Here is a 19,015-nt window from a genome sequence, read left to right as displayed (position 1 = left end):
TGTGTGCCAGAGCGAGCGGCGGGGAAGGGGGGGAAGCTCGGGGTGCTTGGCGCTGCCGCCCCAATGGCGTGGAAGAGAGGGCGGCAGCCAGCTGTGAGAGGGCGATTGTAAAACTTACAGCCCTTGAAAAGGCAGGGACAGAAGAGGAAGAACGTTCCCCCGGGCGTGAGCTTTTTCAGGGCTTGCTACAGTTAACTTTATTTTAGTGTCGTGTAAAAAATGTTGCACCCAGTCCAGTTCAGGGATGGCAAAAGTGCAGGTGCTGAAGTCCAGGCCCAGGCGGGTCACATTCGCGGTCCTGCGACCTGCCAGCCGCTGCTCAGAAGACTTCGGCTCCGCCTTCGCATTCACGAGTGCAATTGTGCATGTGCAGTCATGTGCAAATGCACTTGATACATGGAGCGGCTCAGTCTGCGTGGCACGTCATTTTGACATTTACCCAGTCAAATAAGTGCTCAATAGAGCTCAAAATCCTATGAGCAAAGTAAGCTCAAAAAGCTCTATTTAAGGACAGGAGGGGAAGGAATAGTTTACACATCTAAGAGATGTTTTTCCATATCCATTTAAGACTCTCTCACACTAAAGTTTTCAGTACTGTTTTGTGGTGCCTTTTTTTTTTTTTTTGTAGGGGAGGTTCGTTGGGTTTTTTTGGTCAGCTGGGGAATGGAGTTTCTTCTAAGTAGTGCAATGTTCTGTTTTATAGAAGTATCACCTGGTAATAAAACCGTCAAAGAATTGTTGAAATGAAGTAGAAGGGCTGCAAAAAAACACCTGTATGGCAAACTGAAGTTCAAAAACATTAAGGACCTGGGTACTCTGTAGTGATGACTACAGCCATCTAGAAAGTTATTTCTGCCTTGCTACCTATTACTGTGTAACTCAGCACTGGGTTGTACAACGTATCTATAAAGACTCTGGTTCCTAGGCAAATAGTTACCATCTTGAACTTTAAACCTTTTCCCTTTCACTGCTGCTATAACTCATAAATCATTCTAGTCCCACCCCAATACTGTAAGACTTACTGTCAGTGTTTGTTGGTGCAATAAGTAAGATGCATATCTGAGTGAAAACTTCATCTGAGTAAGAGGATACTGGAACAGGTCTTTTCTTTATTTTGTATCATCCTGCTTCTAGTGGATTCTGTGGCAAGTTTAATGTCTTGGATACTTTTTCTGTATCGAAACAGTGAAAATGCTCAGCCACAGGATCTGAGTTTCCTCAATTATCTGCTGCTTCCATATTATTTTTTTCTTAGTAATTTTAATCAGTTCTCCCTATCAACCAAGCAGCAATGCAAAATATATAATAAATGCAAATATATTGGCCAGTTCTTCCATTTCCCTCAGTTTTTCAGAGGCTGTGTAGTTTAAATAGAACTTTATATTATTCTTTGAAAGCTGACAGATTGGGCTAGTGCTACAGTAGTGCATTACTGTAATCTGAATATTTTCCGCACCAAAAAGTGCTCCCCCCCCAACTTCTATTCTGCTGAATAAGCTTATATAGACGTGTTGCCAGATTTTATTTTTCTTTTGTATGTAGGTGCAGTTTTTGTGATGACTCCTTATTAATTTTATGAAAAACAGTGCAATTTATATAGTGAGAAATAGAGCATAAGCAACTCTCTGTTTGTGTTCTAGGATTGTAAACTACACAGCTACTATGAAGATACCCTTAAATAATCACAGAAAGTTTGAGGTTGGAAGTAACCTCTGGAGGTCATCTGCTCCAACTCCCCTGCTCAAGCAGGGCCACCTCAAGCAGGTTGCCCAGGACCGTGTCCAGATGGTTTTTTAATATTCTTGGTTTAAAAGCTGTGAAATCATCTATCCCATACCTCCACAGTTATTGTCTTGAGAAATAGAGAGATACTAAAATACTTCTATGATCCAAATTACATTATGTTACCACTGATTTTTTAATATTTTTTTTCTTAACATGTGGGGGCATGTTCTTTTAGGATTTGTGAAATTAGAGTGAGCTCTTAGAAGCTGTTGATAAGCTGAGGTAAAGTGTATGTCTAAAGTAAGACTCTGTCCTAAGGAGTTAATGAATTATGAAAATGGCAAGAGATGCAGGTGGCTACAATGAAGTGATAATTGATGGAACAGAAGGCAGCAGCAGAAGAATGACCTAATTAGAGAGATGGCCCAGGAAGATTAACCTAGCTGTAGCATTCTGAATATATAAGAAGTTACTTGGGTGTTTGTTTTTGTTAGAGTACCAGCAAGTTGCTGGTGCAGGAATCAAACAGGACTGAATGTTTTGTGAGAAGAAGTGGCAGAATTTAGATATGCCCCTGCAGTTCCTGAGAGGGAGTGGGAGATGTGTCTTTCAGCTAGCATATCAGGAGAAAATGTAACGTTGTTACCGGCTGTTCTCCCAATCAGGAGAAAAAATGATGATGGTTTTGCTCTTTGCTGCGTAGGGCTGATGCGCTTATTTAATGTTCTTCATGAGACACTGCTCCTGCTGTATCTTAGCTAGCACTAGGGATTGAGTTCTGTGTACCAGAACCAAAGCTGACTTATATGTTGTATTTTTCCTGATGGGGAAGGGAAAAATGGATGTTGGACTTAGTTTTACATGTATCACCTTGCCTTGAGTCTGTGTACAGTATTGGTGAACCAGTCAGTTTTGATTGCAAACATTTTATTTCCTTTCAAGGCAGACTTTTTCTTCTGTGTTTTGAAATTCACTATGAATAAATTGGTTTACTCAGTAGTGTTGCTGTCAAGCAATCTTGTCCTGCATGTAGCTTTTTGGCCTTTAGGTGTTTTGAAAGTGTCTTTTTCCAGAGGAGACGTAACAGAAAACCACCTGTATGTGGAGTCTTGCTGGCTTAGAGAGCCAAAAGGGACAAAGGGAATATGAAGCGTGTATTTAGTTTAGAATATAACACAAACCATTGCAATTCTAGAAAGAAAGGGCCTTTCTTTAAGTATGCAAATTGGTCCTCAGACTTCACGTCACAGTAATATTAGCCTCTAGGTCAGATGTAAATTGTTTTCCTAAACGTTGAGCTTGTCCAAATGTAAAAGTAATGTGATGTGACCTCTCACTCCAAGTAAGATCAGCAGGGGTCTCGGTGTCACTGAATATAAATTGAACTCATATAAGAATTCTTGGGCGGGGGGGGGTTGCTTTATTTTACTGTAATTATCCAAGAGCAGGCATAGTAATATGACACTGGTTTAAGTAAATGTACTATTAGTGGGGGAGGAAAGAATAACTAGCAAGTTCTGTCAGTTAAGAGCTGGAGCAAAGAGAAACAGTAGTGTAGCAGTTTGCATAATGTTACAAGTGAGATCCTGAAATCAGTGGTTTGGATGACAGAACATAGATTATAATTATCTCAGTGTGGTGGTTTTATCTGTGACAGCATGTGCTATATTAATGAATGGCCAAAAAGGTTTCTGAAAACATTTATTCAACAATACAGTGATTATCAGGTAAGGCAAATATCATATTATTGTAATAATATTACTGCTGAGGGAAATGTAGCATAGAGAATACATCAGTATTTACCAACTTGCCCAATTGTTGTAATGCTAATTTTAGAAAGTCTTGTTATAAGTTTCACATTGTGATGTAATAGTCTACTGCAAAAATGTGTTTATCTTTAAAAAAAAAAAAGTCTTATTGAAATCTTTGCTCTATGGCTTAAGAATTTGTGAATGACTTGTATGTTCAATATTTGTGGCTATTTAGTCAGAGATTTAGAACAATATTCTTGGGTTTTCAGGTTAATCTACTAATTGACAATGAAGCGGAAAAGGATTACCTTTATGATGTGCTGCGGATGTACCACCAGTAAGATCTAGCTTTATATATGCCTGTGTAGAATTTTACTAATGCTTTTAAATGTGAAGAGTGAATAATTAAGATTTTAAGTGGTCTTTCTACATGCTACTAGAAAAGCAGTTGAAGTGATAGTTTTTATTTTGTTTAATGAAGTCTTATCCTTTTACAGTGTAGCTTGCAGACACAGAAGGAGCATATCTGTAATCACCCAGAAATTATGACTTGGCAGTTTTGTAAAAGAATTTGGTGGATTCGTATTGGGGGCGGGGAGGAAGCACTTGGATTATAAAACTGTTCTTAGGAAACAGGAAGAGAGCATTAATCAAATTCATTAATATTTCCAAATAATGCTTACTTGCAACAGAGGCTTTCATTGAGTTTGCTTTTCAAAGATTCTTGCTAACTATTCAGGTAAAAAATTCTTTGCAACTTTTTTATCTGAAAGCTGAAAAAATTTAGTCTGGGAATCTGTTGGCATGGTGAACAACTCTGTCTTATTATGACATAATGGGAAAAAAATGGTAAGGTGCTAGGCATGTTACCAATCCTTTTACTGAACTGGTTTAAACCACCATTGCTTAGGACCTGTATCATTGCAAATGAGATCAGTGTCTGATCCGTTGTTTTTCACAGAAGATGAGAATGTATTTTCCACTCATCATAGACAAGTGGCTCTGACAGACATTGTTTCCATTCATATTTTAATTAATAGCATCTCAGCTGAGTGAAACGTAGACATTTCCATCTGATGTTCGCACTAAGCTATAGTTATGGGTGTATTCAGCTGCATATCTGATTGAGTTTCACTCATGTCTGTCTAATTGCTAATCCATTCATAAAGCCTGTTGTTTGGAAAGCTGGTTGATTCAGTAGCTCTTAATTATTTAAAATCTTCTTGCAGTTACAAAATTAACAATGCATATAGTAACTTTTCTTCAATTTCCAAAATTGCAATGACTTGAGCAAAACTTCCAATATCTCTGTGAATATATGTTGATGATGTATCACTCTTTTGGAATACAATATGAAGTATTCCAGGGCAAAAATATGTGCAATTGCTGTTGGAATTAACGTTGAATGTCTGCTTCACTGTGAATAGCATTTCTAAAAGTATTTGACCTCCAATCCCATGTAATATGCATTCCTGATCCATATTGTCAATGCATATGCCTCAGAAATATTGTATGCCAGGAAATGTAAATTTTAAGAGAGGGAACAGCAAATAACATAGCCGAAGTTTAACTGGAGGTTGTGTAGGAATAGCTCCACTGAACCTTAGGGAGCTGTTCTTCCACTCTTGCAGCTGGGCAACAAAGTACACTTTCTAGACCTCTAACTATCTCAGTGCTGACAATATCAAGGAGGCTACTTTGCCTAGCTCTCATAAGACAGATGGTCACAGTGGTTTAACTTCTGTAGATTTTGTTTATTGGTTGATGGCCCTTCAATTTTGATTGGAAAAAAAAATTTAAAATTTAAAACAAATCTTTGCTCTAGTTACTGAGCTTCATGATTTTTTTTCCTGGATGAAAACAATTTGTCAGTCCCCGAAGTTCAGAAGAGGAAGGAGCTTGTAACCTAGATTCACTTAGAAGGATTGCTAACTAGTAAGGAAACAAAAATCTGGTAGGCAGGTATATCTGATCTAGAAAGTTATTTCCAAACAGTTCCATAACTTTTTGGGACTCTGAAATTAAAGATGTCATCTGTAAAAGTAATGTGTGTGACCTTAAAGGCAATATTTAGGAGATTTCAGTTATTTTGAAGGAGGTAGTTGTTGTTATTCTTTGCTTATGGAAGGCTTGCTTTCTCAGAGGCTATTTGGCTTTGGTTAAACCAGTATCTGCATAAGTAACTTTTTTAGTAGGTTGAAGGGGCATGCAAACATTGAAGCCACATGTACAGCAAGTTATTAAATGATGCTTTGCGTTGGTGTGTTGATTACCTGTGCTTGTTTTCTCACTGTGTTTTTATAGATCTATGAATCTCCCAGTGCTTGTGGGGGACCTAAAACTTGTGATTAATGAACCCAGCAGATTGCCTCTATTTGATGCTATCCGCCCACTTATCCCATTAAAACATCAGGTGGAATATGATCAGCTTACACCCAAAAGATCACGGTAAGAGAATGCAGAACAATGCAGCTAAGTTAAATACAAACAGGAAATACTGACTGAGTTTTCAGACAAACTTCAAGTAAAATATCACTCACCTGTGTAGAGCTGGGCATAATTTTTTTACCTTTGCTATGTTTGCTAGAAGAACAATTTTGAGCTACCTGAAATTGGTTGCCAAGCAGCTTAATCTAATAAAAGCAGTGTAAGGGAGTCAAAAGCGATGCTTTCCAGGTGAAACAATCTTTTTCTCATTTTTCCTGCATTTAATAATAAAAAAAAATTCTTGTAGCTCTAACCCGTTAGAAGCAGACAGCTTCAATGGTTGCAGATGTCTTTTCTTGTGAAAAATACTTGATGGCTTTAGCTAACACACATCTGTCCAAACTTCAGTCAGCTTGCTTTTTTTCATGCCTAAATGTTATAAGAGAAAAATAATGTGTAACCTTCATATGAAACATTATTGCCACGAAGTGTTATGCAGCTGAATAGTCAAGTATGTTCTATTTTTGCAGAAAGCTGAAAGAGGTGAGATTGGATCGTTCGCATCCTGAAGGACTTGGAATAAGTGTGAGAGGTGGAGTGGAATTTAGCTGTGGCCTCTTCATCTCCCAGTTAGTTAAAGGAGGACAGGCAGACAATGTCGGACTTCAGGTAATAAAATTATATTAATGGCTGCTGTCTGCAGAAAGCCTTTTGCTACAATGTTAGGGAAGCAGCCAGTAAGAATTGTTCTTTAATATTTAGAAATAGCTATTGCTAAGCTCTTTGTCACTTGTAATAAAATTCATAAAATATATAAGCCAGTGCCATATTAAATACCATTATACCAATGGTGAATCAAGTCATTAAAATTATATTTTCCTATTCACCAATTTTCATGATATGTAAACTTTTTTTTGCATTTAGGATATGATAACTTTTGAAGATAGAAGGACTTTCTGGAGTGTTTATACTTAATGAGTAGCAACAGTTAGATGTAAGCGGGTGGAAAGAAAGATCTCTAACTAGACTGTGGAAAAGTGTTTTAAGTTGCCAAATTCTGATTAAATGTAGAACAGAGCATATAAATACTAAGAATGATAATTCCACCTTGCACAGATATAATTTGTGTAATGAAACGTTTATTTGAACTTCATGTATAAATGCTGGGGGTTTTGGTTTATGCAATGGAAGTGCATAAAAGAAAGAACCTATTTTTAACCATTTCCAGTATCCTTTGTACTGCATGGAATTGCACTTTCAGTGATTGAATTTTAGATACGTGAACTGTAACAAGGCTGGCAAAAATCATTATGTATAGAAACACATTTTTTCTAAATTGGTACTTATGCAATTTGTATTAATGAAGTTTGGGGTGTTTGGTTTTTTTGAACGTGTCATTTTTTGCTTGTATATACCTTGGTGAAGAGAGAAGTGAGCCATTGCTATGGCAAATATCTGCATCTTTGTATGCTTTTGAATCTGATAAGGTGTATTAAAGGTCTGTGTTTGAGTAGAAAGGCTGATATGCCTGGCTAATTTCAATTTGTCGACTGAATAGTTGCTGGACGTATTGATGTTTAAGGATTATATTCTAGTTCAAGATGTATTAGACTAGCATGATTCATTACAGTGTTTAATTAAACTAATGTGTTTTGTAGATATGTTTCAGTGTAACCCCATGACTCTCTTAGATTAAAAAAAGAAAAAAGCTCTGTCAACAAGGCAGTCAAAGTTAGGTTTCCATGTTTGTATAATTCATGCTGAGAGCTTTCTAAAATTTATTTAAATATTCCTGTCTGCATACATGGATGTGCCCTTTTGTTTGTGCATTCATACCTATATATCCCATGCACTAATTCAGATTCACTATTGAATTAGTCCCAACTTCTGGCGGCCTGCTCTGGACAGGCACGTGACTGGCTCCCTGGATGCTGTTAGAAGCTCCTTCTTACAACAAAACCACAAATTCAGGGAATATGCCCCCACAAATTCTGTATTTAGTTAGAACTGAGAGCATGGCATAGGACATCACACTGTGCTGGATGTGTTGGTAGCCTACTTCTAAGTATGGGATTTGCTAGTGGATAACTCCAGAGAAGGACATCGATGTACCTTCCTAGAGTTTGCACTACAGAAGCTTGTGTACCTTGTGTGCTATGTTGCACAGTGAGAATGGGAAGTGTAGACAAGAGAGTTGTTCTTGGATTGTGATCAGCTCAGTAGAGAGATTCCAGCTGCATCCTTCCTCCACTGCTAGAAAACTGAGAAAAAGACAACGACCAGTCACTTACATGGCTTTTGAAAACATCTCCTGGAAAATACTGGAATGCATTAATGATGCTGAGCAATAAAGGACTTAATAGCCACTGTCTTAAACTGTCATGCTAGTACGTTCATCTTAATGCTGTGTTGCAGCTCTGCTTCTCTGCTTGTTCCAGACTAATGTATTGACATGATAGATAAGGAGTTATGCTCAGTTGTTGGGCTACTGTAAGGATGTCAATTTTCAGTATGCAAAAAGGCCGTACTGGCTTTCTGTAGCTGAGGCTGTTGTACTACATGTTGGTGACAGAAAATGGGATTGTAAAGGATCTTTGGGCTGGCTTGTGCAAATTGTACTGCAACTCAGAATGTGGTTGGAGTTGGGCAGACAAAGTAGGGACAATAAGGGGGAAATATGCTTGAGACTGACTATGACTTTATTAAAGTTAGATTGTATGTATTAATATGAATAGATGGTGCTTCACAGCTCACGTAACTGTCTGACTTGAGTTTTTTCATATGTTCTGTTAAAGCTCAGCCTAAAGTGCCTTCATAATAGGTGGCACCAGGCACTTTCTGAACCCCACTGAATAACAAGAGCTGACAGGCAGTCCATTGTTCTAAATTGCTGTCTCACAGTAAAGCCAACTGCTTCTGAAATTTCACCCACCTGCTTTATTTGACTAAATCTCTACACATTTTCTATCCCAAAAATGCTGTCTGAGAAAGGTATAATGATCTTCTATTATACCATCAGTTTTACATCCTACTGCTTTTTTAAAAAATTCAAATTAATTTTGCATGATTTCTCCTTGAAGTAGTTTCCAAGTTATGCTACAATAATTGAATAATTCTGAAGGCTTACTGAGGCATTTGTAGTTTGACCTTTTTTTAACTACAGTTTCTCTAGAAGGCAAGTGTTTTGTCCTTTCATGAAGAAATGTACTTCATCTTCCCACCCTCCCCACCCCTCCCATCCCCCACTTTCTGATACTTATGTCTGTGGGGATTCTGCTGAATACAAAGAGTTGGAGATTGGTATGAGTGATGAACGTGGAAGAAGTATACAAAATGAGAAATTTGAAACAGTGGTGGTGTTATGTAAAAATGCTTCAATTTCCTGGAAGCACTAAATATTATATTTCTTATGTTAAAAGTTACAAATAATAGGCATTTTACTTGGGGAAAAATTAGGTTTGCAGCTTTTCTTTTGACAGTCCATCATCTCCCTGTTTGATAGGGAAAGGGGAAACAGTGATATATAATAACAAAATAATTGTTACTGTTCTACCCTGCTCAATCCTGCAGACTTTTATCTCTACTGCTTCTGATTCAGAAGGTTGGTATACAGTGATACCAGTACAAAAGTAACAAAATATATGAAAATAACTATTAATTACTTCAGTGTATGGACACTCTTTTGCAAGAAAAGCTGTTCAAGTGTCCTAAAGAGAAAGCAGTTTGTTACATGCCTATGTCTCCTGTAGTTTAGCCTGGACAGGTATTTCTAAAGCACCTTCAGTCATACATTGTCAGTTAGTAACAGAAAAGTCATTCAGATGAGTGAAGAGTATTAGACTGTATTTTCATTTCATTTCTGAAACTCAGCAAAGAGGAATATTAAGAATATCTGTAAGGGAAAAGCTCATTCTCATATGGGAGGAAAAAATAAAATATGATCTTGGCTGCATTTGTAATTTTGTAATTGTGTGCCTCTTAGGGAGATGATATAATACTAACAGATGTGACTTGCTTAATGAATGATGACATCCTCAGAACAACACTAGTTCTGCTGATACAGAAGCTATATGGACACTCACAAATGGCACTGCCATTTGCAGTCCTAAAACTGGGATGTTTCTGTGTGTTATGGCATTGCAGTTCATAACAGTAGGTTAGGTTACCCCTTTAAAAAGCTGAGTTTGTGCAAACCCAGGCTCCAGGGTCTGTTATAGCCTGCATGATGCGGAAGATGTGAGTAAAGGAGGGATCTTGAACTAAATTAAAAACAAACAAAAAACCCCAACCACCAAAAAATATGAGATCAGCAGCAGAGTCTAGGTAGATCAAATGAGGTCAACATTGCATACTTGAGGCTGAATAGTTATACACAAACTTCTGCTATTTTTGCAAGCAAATAATCCAGAGAGAGGCCAGAGATGGGAATGGAGGAAGCTTTCTGAGCATTTTACTGTAGAGGAACTCAACCTTCCTTTGAAAAGCAGAGGCGACTCGCTTTTCTTACCATTTCTTAGAATAACCAGCAGAATCCTAAATAGGCTGAGAGTCTTTATCCTTGTAGAGGATATTGAGTCTTTATGCACAGTGACACAAGTCTGACTTCTCTGAGCCATTTTGCTTCTTGGCAGTACAGTCACATTTCCAGTGCTAATCCCAGTCCTAAAAAGTGCATTACTTAAAATGGATTTCCTGAAGCATTGAGGGCAATGGAACAGCTCTAGACCAAATTCTTGGGTTTGGGGTGGGGAGCTAGCTTAGAATTTAGCAGGGGAAAGAGGAGTGCAATGGCATGGCTGCCAGGCCTGTGGGATGGGTGGGTGAGTGGATGGATGTAGTTTTGAACATTTGGAACAAGTTGGTTAAGTGAGTGTTCTTTCATAGCAAGAGCTATCAGGGGTGCAACACTAAACTGTAGACACGATGTGCGTTTCCTTGTTTTTTTTCTGCATTTTTAGCACAGGTTGTATGTTCAAAAGCCTTCAGTACTGACCTATTTCCACTCTTATTAAAGATCATGTTAAAAATCTGACTGGCTTAAACGAAAACAGTCAGGACTGCTGCAAATTGCAGACAGGCCATTGCCCTGGGTGAGAGTTTTGGATGTCCAGCAGGTGGAGCAGCAGTCCCACTGGTTAGGAACTGGGGACCACAGTCATGTTCTGCCTCTGCAAGTGTATTCTCTCCTGCAGGACAGTCACATATTGCGTTTTCTTTGCTTTTGTAGTCTTCTGATGCTGTGTCATCAGATAAAAATCTCTAAGTTCAGTGGAGAGGAAACTGCACTATATGAGCTATGCTGGTACAGTGGACGTGTTGTTAATGTTTTGTGTGCTATTGCAGAGTATATATGGCGCTTCCCAGAAGAAGTAGAAAGGTTTGTGAAAGAAGTGAAGACGATAAGCGGGTGCTTTCTTGTTTTGTTGTTTTTTGGTTTTGTGGTTTTTTTTAGCTGAACAGGTCACAGTAGGAAGATTCAATAATACTTATTACATATGAAAAAAGGCAGAAGGTGATGGCATGCCCACTGCCCTGTCACCCAAGGGTCACAGTGTGTGTTAATGTGACAGTCTTTAAGACATAGGCCATACTGAGGAATTCCTACTTGCAGTTCCCCTCCCTCCTCTCACATAAATGTGGTGATGCAAATTTAGGCTTTTGGTGCTGAGCTGTGCAGTGCCAGATGAGGAGTCTCCAGCTGTGCCCATTTTTTCCCTAAAACTATCAGCAAGGTACAAGGAAGCTAGTCCTCGGTGAGCTAGACTGAATTCTTCACTTTTTTTCAGGCACATCAAACTTGTGTGATGGAGAGAACAGTGGATATACTGTATGATTTAGTCTGTATGGCCTTAGTGGATCACTCCCTCAGTCTGACAAAGACTGGAGGTGTTGCCTTCTGTCCTTCCAGTGACAGTAAAGTTGGAAATTTTCTATGGGGGAGAGTAGAAGTATCTGGCTCAAAAGAAAAAAAAAATACTGTTATATTAAAAAAAATAAAATTGAGTCACAGAGTTATCTAAGGTGTCAATCGCTTGCACAGTCTGAACAAATGCATTAAAGATTACAATGTTACAATGTTTATTGTAATACTGTTGTGAATATTACAACAAAGTCTTGAATTCTGTAAGCAGATAGTGGGTTTTGCACAATGGCTTTTTTTTTTTTTTTTTTTTTTTTGCACCACCTTGGTGGTTAGGGCTGAATGGTGCTTTTTATCCCTTCCTGTTCCTGGTGAGTCTCCTGTGCCTCCTGCATTCTGGAAGAAATAATTCTTCTGATCTTTTGCAGCAGCAGTTGAAAGTCTTGTTCACAACTGATCTTGGCACCAGGGGCTGGTGCACGGGCAGTCCCAATGCAAGTGGATGAAAGGGAAGTTCCCCCCAGATCAGAACTAGTATAGCCAGACTCTTTCTATTAACTAACTTTCACCAAATGTGTTATGATGAACCTGCCTCTTCCCCTAAACTTTTTAGTCAACAAAGATGTGCACTAAGATTGTAAAAATTGTGCTCTTAATTTGTAGTATAAGGACCTTTTCCAAACCTAAAGTGAAAGCACAGAGCCTCTCAAGAAAGTTAATTGTAGATTTATTTTTTTTTTTTAATAAGTGTGACAATGCATTCCACCCAAATTTTGTTGTTTAGAACTAGTTGCTTTAGGTGCAGATACCAGCATGGAAAATTTAAGCCTAAACTGAAATTTGACAGCTTGAAACTTGAGTCTTTAAGTGGAACATGTTAGGCAATCATTAACTAGGGACAATGCTGCTGTGAAAGTGGACATATTTGCGAGGAGGCATGCAAAGTGTCAGTGATTAAGAACAAAATCCTAGGCTGTTGATGTTAATCAGAAAAGTCCTGTCAACTATCAGGGTGGCATTTTGATACATTTTACATAATAAATATTCACAGTAGTTCATAAGAAATGCTACTGGAGAGCACTAAAGTCAAAGTGTTCTTGTGGAGATCAACGTACAGAGCTGTAAGAGGGTATTGTTGATGGTTTGTTGTTAGAGCCATTTCCTGGTAATCATTTGTGTATCCTACTGTGCGGAGGACTGATTTGAATTGCCTAATGGAAGAGAGTTATGCACTAGTTTTCACACAGCCATGTCATGTGGTTCATGTTAGGTAAAAGTCTTTACTTATGATGCTCTGGCCAGGGCCTTGCATTTTTCAGTGTTATCTTGAACAGCTAATAAGGTACAGCCTTGAAGTGGGCAATGTTTCCATCACTGATTCCTTCTCAGTCTACATAGCTAGGGGGATCATTAGGCAGAGTTCATAGAAACGTGGAAATTTCTAGTCTATTTGTCATATCAAAACAAATTTGGATTTATATTAGAGGAAGGGAAGCCTTTTGAAATAAAAGTTTCCGGTGATGTACTGTCATTTTATCACCAAATAAACATTAGTTCTATTAGTTCTTTTGTGTATTCTGATAAATAAGATTTGAAATTTTATAGAAGCAGCTGAAAGCTTATGGCACCCTGTCTGTTCTACACTAGTAAATTGAACACTGGTGGGTAATATTCTTGGGGTGCTGCCATTTGATTGCTCCTGAATGTTAGTGTGGTCCTCAGTATGGCCTTTGGTCTATGCCAGCAAGCATTGTTGATCAATTCCTACACAGTTCAGGTGATAGCATGTGCCGGGGTGATTCCTAGAGAGCAGGTTACATAGAGCCACCCTACTCTGGAGGAATTGTCTTCAGTGCTAGAGAATGGTCTTTATACTTACTTAATATATGAGGGCATATGTAGTTCCTGTGTAAGGCTGGCCTGGTTTTGGATCAGACAATGAGTCTTGGAGATCAATTGAATTCACCACGTAGATTTGTTTTTACAGTCTTTTGCTTCCAGATATGTTACTTCTTTTTGGTGCAGTATATGAATATAAAGATGCTGGAGGATAGTTCAGTTGTTTTGTATTTCTGCTCTCATTCCTTCACGAGAGTTTTGTGATATGTTCTGTGATTTGTTCAGAACAATATTGAACTGTTTTGAGGCAGGTGGTACACACTGGCAATGAAGTTTATCTTTTACACTAGTATACACTTAGTTATCTAGGGTTTTTTTTTAATCTGTTGGGTTTTTTTCCATTAGTAAAACCCCTACATATTTTCCTGCGCAACAGATGAAACCTCTGTGGAAAACCTCTGGTATACAGTCCATTGTATACCCAATTTGTGAGACAAAAGGCACATAGATTTGGAAGATAATCAAAGAGGGCCTGTATCTGTACAGAAACCCAGAGCCAATCCTTTAGGGTGGAGGACAGAGCACAAATTACTGCTCACTTCAGTCAAGTTATCTTCATCTAAATTTGCCTCAGGGATAACACTAGTTTTGTCTCTGCTATTCAGAGTGCATGTTCTTGGTCTGTTCTGTAGCTGACTATGCTTCCTGTCACCCCTGGGGCCCAAATATATATATATATATATATATAGCATACACATGGAGGCCTGAGTAAGCTTGGGAATAAGTGATTGACTTGCCTTCTATCTGGTGGGAGCTTCCTTCTGTGTTTCTGTCCTGGTCTCAAGTTTTCTCACTTTTTTCATGTCATACAAAAGAGGGAAGGCCACAGCAGGGTGGTGATACCATCTTCTCAACCATGGTATATGATGGGTTGCTGCTGTGAAACACTTGAAAATGTGTCACATGTGAATAGCATGCAATTTTGTAACTAATGTAGATGATCCAAGAAGGCTTAAGCTACTGCACCCCAGAACAAGCATTCATTATGCTAGTATATGACTATTGTAATTAATTAGAGTAATTGCACCTTTAATGGAGGTAAATGCCATTAAAATAACTCATAATCAGACAAGGTAATAAGACAAAGTTTAGTTTCTTATTCATCAAAATAGTTAAGGTATCTTGGAGAACATATGGTAGAAGCAAACTTAAACTGCTGAAGTGTAGAGGAAGAAAATCACTCCAAAATTATTTGAATTGAAATACAGACACTTGTGTTTAAGGTAGTATGTGGAGTACAAGTCTGATGTGTAGAGACTAGATATTATTTATAAAATTGTTATTTGGCCATTAATCTGCCCTTCTGGTGTTAAATGTTAAGTTCAAACAATTACAGGTAAATCTGATCTGGACATTACCTGAAATTCAAAAAGTATTTAGGACATTATCAAACCCTTGTATCAAAATGATTGCTAGATTGCATCATCGATTAAAAACCTGTTAATGTTAATTCATGATTTATTTTTTTCTTCTCCCTTTCATTTTTGAGGTTGGAGATGAGATAGTTCGTATCAATGGATATTCCATTTCATCATGCACACATGAAGAAGTCATAAACCTCATTCGCACAAAGAAAATAGTGTCCATAAAAGTAAGACGTAAGTAACATAAAAAAAATCACCTGCATCACTAAAGATTGCTGGTGATCTGTAGAAAGCGCTACTTAACAGAGTATTTTTCTTTTTCAGATATTGGCATGATACCTGTCAAAAGGTAATGGTATTTAATTTGAAAACAAATTAGATTATTAAATTTCACATAGCCAATATCCAAAGAACCTCTGTGTTTATCTGTATATTTGAAAATGTGTGAATGGGCATCTCCGCAGCTGATTAAAATGTCATGTCCTTTGTGATAAACAGGGAGATGTCTTGTTTGATGAATCTGATTTCTTATGCCAGTTGCCTACTTAAATGAACCAATTTCTATTTCCTCATTGTTTGTGGATATACCTGGAAATTTCATTATCAATGCACCTACCTTAACAGAGAGCTCCACTGCTTCTCTATGTACATAACAGTTGAGGATTGCTTCAGAGCTTAGAAAAATTTCAAATTATTGTCCTCTTTCAATTTTTGTTGAAAAGTTGAAAATTTAAGCGCAATGTTTGAGAAATGGTAATGGTGGGAGGCGTCTCTGTGCATAGACATTTACATAAGCTGTTCAAGTTGTTATGATTGTTTTCACAGCCTTTCTTAGAGTTTCCCGAAATTGTTTCACTTGAGGAGGTTTTCTCAATTTTATGTTTGACGAGCTTTGCTAGCCTAAACAATTGTATACTTGTTTGATGTTCCATTTAAATTGCTGGAAAATAAACCAGTTGTTGTGAATGGTATCCAAAGGAACTTGTGGATGCAAAATAGGAGGCCATATTCCAAAGCAGCTTCTTGAATACATTCACAATTATTTTTGTCCTCGTTATTTTAAATTACTTTTTCTTTCCAGTTCAGCAGATGAACCCCTTAAATGGCAATATGTGGACCAGTTTGTGTCAGACTCTGGGGTAAGAGATCAATATTTTATTAAGATATCTTCTGGGAAATCTGTAATGGTTCTGAAACACTTTCTCCTCTGACCTTATCACAGAAGTTATTGTATGTATTTCTGTGATGCGATATCTTGTTACAAGTGTTCTGGGAGAAACATCTTCTGTGATATGAAATGATTCTAAAATCATTAGGTAAGGAAAGGGCAGGATACAAATGAAATATCTTTTACTCATTAATTGGTACTTTATTTTGCTTGAGCTTATTACCTTACCAGCCTATAGTTCTATTGTATAAATCTTTAATAGATTATTTGGCCTATCTTAGCTATATTAATGAAAGAATGACAGGTATGAATGCAAGTGGCTTCTATGGGTTGCAGCAGTGGAAAGAGAGACCACAATTACAGTTCTTTTTCTTTCAGGAAGAAAGACTTCATTAAATAGCGAGTACTTTCATGTATTTTTCCAGCTCTTTTGTCACGGAACATCTAAGTGATTATTTTGCCATATCACTTTCCTCTAATTTTCCTTCACCCTTTTCTGAAGACAGTTTGACTATTTAAACAATCTTCTCTAAATAGAAAGATAAGTTCAGTCTTTCACCTCAGCCATGCAGCTTTGCTGAAATGACAGTACTTCACATTCATCTCCAGCAGGACCGCAAAGGAATCTTATCTTGATGTTGGCAGGGTTTGATCCTGGCTTTATGAAGTTTTGTAGTAGTCTTGATAGAGTTCAACACAGAGTAACATCTGCAGCATTTTTTAATCCCCCTACAGGAAGGAAAGGGCAGTGTTGCTGGCCTTGCTTCTTCTGGAGGGAGAGACAATAAAGAGAAGAAAGTCTTCATTAGCTTGATTGGTACAAAAGGCATGGGTTGCAGGTGGGTACATATTTCTTACTTAATGTCACTGTTTGTTAAGTGAGACATCCAAGGCAGTTATTTCCATCATTCACTGATACGATATCAGGAAAATGGAGATCCACTCTGGTTCAGGAAAGCAAACTGGAACAGGAGGATATCTATGGCATACATTGTGTATTATTAGACAAATCATAAATACCTGTGTCACAAGTTCTGACTTTAAAAGATTTTTTTGGTTTTAAAATAAGAGCAGGCTGAAAGTGACATAATACAAGCTGTTGTGGAATTGGATCTTCTAAATGCTTTTACATTTTAAAATACTTTTAAATGCTGCTGTGTGATGTAGCAAGTTTCAGCACTGTCCAGTGTCAAGTTCACTCCCTGAACTTAGACTGCTTTCTGTGGCCCTTTTCAAAACTGAGAAGCCATCACACAGATATATCTAGTTCCTAAAAGTAATGTTGAACTTGCAATATTTTTAGAAATATGAACAGATGCTTTGCAGACTCCTGTCCAAGCTGAAAAGCTAGTTATGGAGGTTTTGGGGTAGAAGGGATATTGTAGGATTTCTTATATATTTAGGAATATATAGTTGAAGTTATCAAGATTGAACTGCACAGAATATTTTCAAAAGCATAACTTTTCTTTCATATTATTTGGAAGATCTAAAGTTTTAAAAATTATTTACAGACCTGAAGGGGTGGTTCAACATCACCTGCTGGATATATTATCTACAAAAATAATTTCTGTGTTTGGGCCCAGCTTAGACTGCAGCTTAAAGTTTCCAGGCTAGATGTTGGCCCCTGGTTGAAACATCCTACTTGCTTCTAATAAGTAATCCTGAAAAATAACATTGTATTATATATACAGTATACCGCAGTTCAGTGAGTAAATGTGCAAGCAATTAGTAATTCTTCATTGTGTTCGATGCTTGCTTTTGATTGTCATTAGTGTCCCAGTCCCTTAGACAGTGTAGGTCAGTATACTGTTATTTTCAACATCTAAGGAAAAATCCAGGAGCTTGAATATTTTTATTTTAGCTTTTTCTTAAGTCATAGTTTTGTGCTGCAAGGGATAGAAAAGTGGGATGATAAACCATTGTGCATGTACTGGCAAATTTTGGTCTTTGTTTCAGAGTAGGCTAATACCACAAAAATATTCTTTAATCGGAAAGAAATTATGAGAAAACAACTAAGACTTCTCACTGTATTACACTGTACTATTCTATAAATATTATCCTTTAAGTGTTTGGTTTTTTATATTATACCAGTATTTCCAGTGGTCCAACACAAAAACCAGGCATTTTTATCAGCAATGTTAAGCCGGGTTCTCTTTCAGCAGAGGTGGGCTTAGAGGTAAGTATGCCACAGTCCAAGGTAGGTACCACAAAGAAATGTTGTTTGGTATTTACTACTTTGAGGATTCTGGATCACTGTGAAGTCACTAGGTGTGGGGTGGGGTTTTTTCGGTTTTGTTTGTTTGTTTTTTCCCATGGGAAAGAAATACCTTGTGGTTACGTTTCAAAATGAAACAAGTTTCCTAAATTTTAATAACATGAGAGTGCCCTCCTGGGTCAGACCAATAGTCCATCGAGCTCAGTATTTAGTCTCAAAACAGTGGCAATAGGAAATGCTAATACAGGAGGATGTGCAAGCTTAGCCAGTTTCCAGTCTGTTCCCATTGTACTCTGCCAGTAGCTATGATTGTTGTATTAAGAATGTTAGAGAGTATATCTATTTATGTTTTAATTTAATATATGTACTTATTTAGCATCTGTACTAAAATTGGAATTAATTCCTTTAGGTCGGTGATCAGATTGTTGAGGTAAATGGAGTGGACTTTTCTAATGTGGATCATAAAGAGGTAAGATCAAGTCTTCCTAATTCACTGAATTTGTAGTTGTCAGCTTATTAAGCATCTGTCTGATTTTCCTGGCTGCAAAAAATATGTTTTGATACTGAGCTACATAACCAAAGAGGTTGAGTATTGAACATGGGAAT

At 37.5% G+C, this 19,015-nt stretch overlaps 1 protein-coding gene across 1 annotated transcript in view; it reads left to right on the top strand.

The window, feature by feature from the left end:
- Positions 1–3,383: 3,383 nt before the first annotated feature.
- USH1C (Usher syndrome 1C (autosomal recessive, severe)) overlaps positions 3,384–19,015 on the top strand; it is a 46,706-nt gene continuing 31,074 nt past the window's right edge. Inside the window, exons 1-10 of the mRNA XM_010563930.1 lie at positions 3,384–3,452; positions 3,746–3,813; positions 5,781–5,924; positions 6,434–6,572; positions 15,152–15,260; positions 15,351–15,375; positions 16,108–16,165; positions 16,939–17,033; positions 18,286–18,370; positions 18,819–18,878. Of these exons, the coding sequence (XP_010562232.1) occupies positions 3,384–3,452; positions 3,746–3,813; positions 5,781–5,924; positions 6,434–6,572; positions 15,152–15,260; positions 15,351–15,375; positions 16,108–16,165; positions 16,939–17,033; positions 18,286–18,370; positions 18,819–18,878 (852 nt within the window). The remainder of the gene's footprint in view (positions 3,453–3,745; positions 3,814–5,780; positions 5,925–6,433; positions 6,573–15,151; positions 15,261–15,350; positions 15,376–16,107; positions 16,166–16,938; positions 17,034–18,285; positions 18,371–18,818; positions 18,879–19,015) is intronic.

This window comes from Haliaeetus leucocephalus, unplaced genomic scaffold (assembly GCF_000737465.1).
Source record: "Haliaeetus leucocephalus isolate CR32 unplaced genomic scaffold, Haliaeetus_leucocephalus-4.0 Scaffold173, whole genome shotgun sequence".
NCBI lineage: Eukaryota > Metazoa > Chordata > Aves > Accipitriformes > Accipitridae > Haliaeetus > Haliaeetus leucocephalus.
This window is presented reverse-complemented; position numbering and strand designations above follow the sequence as displayed.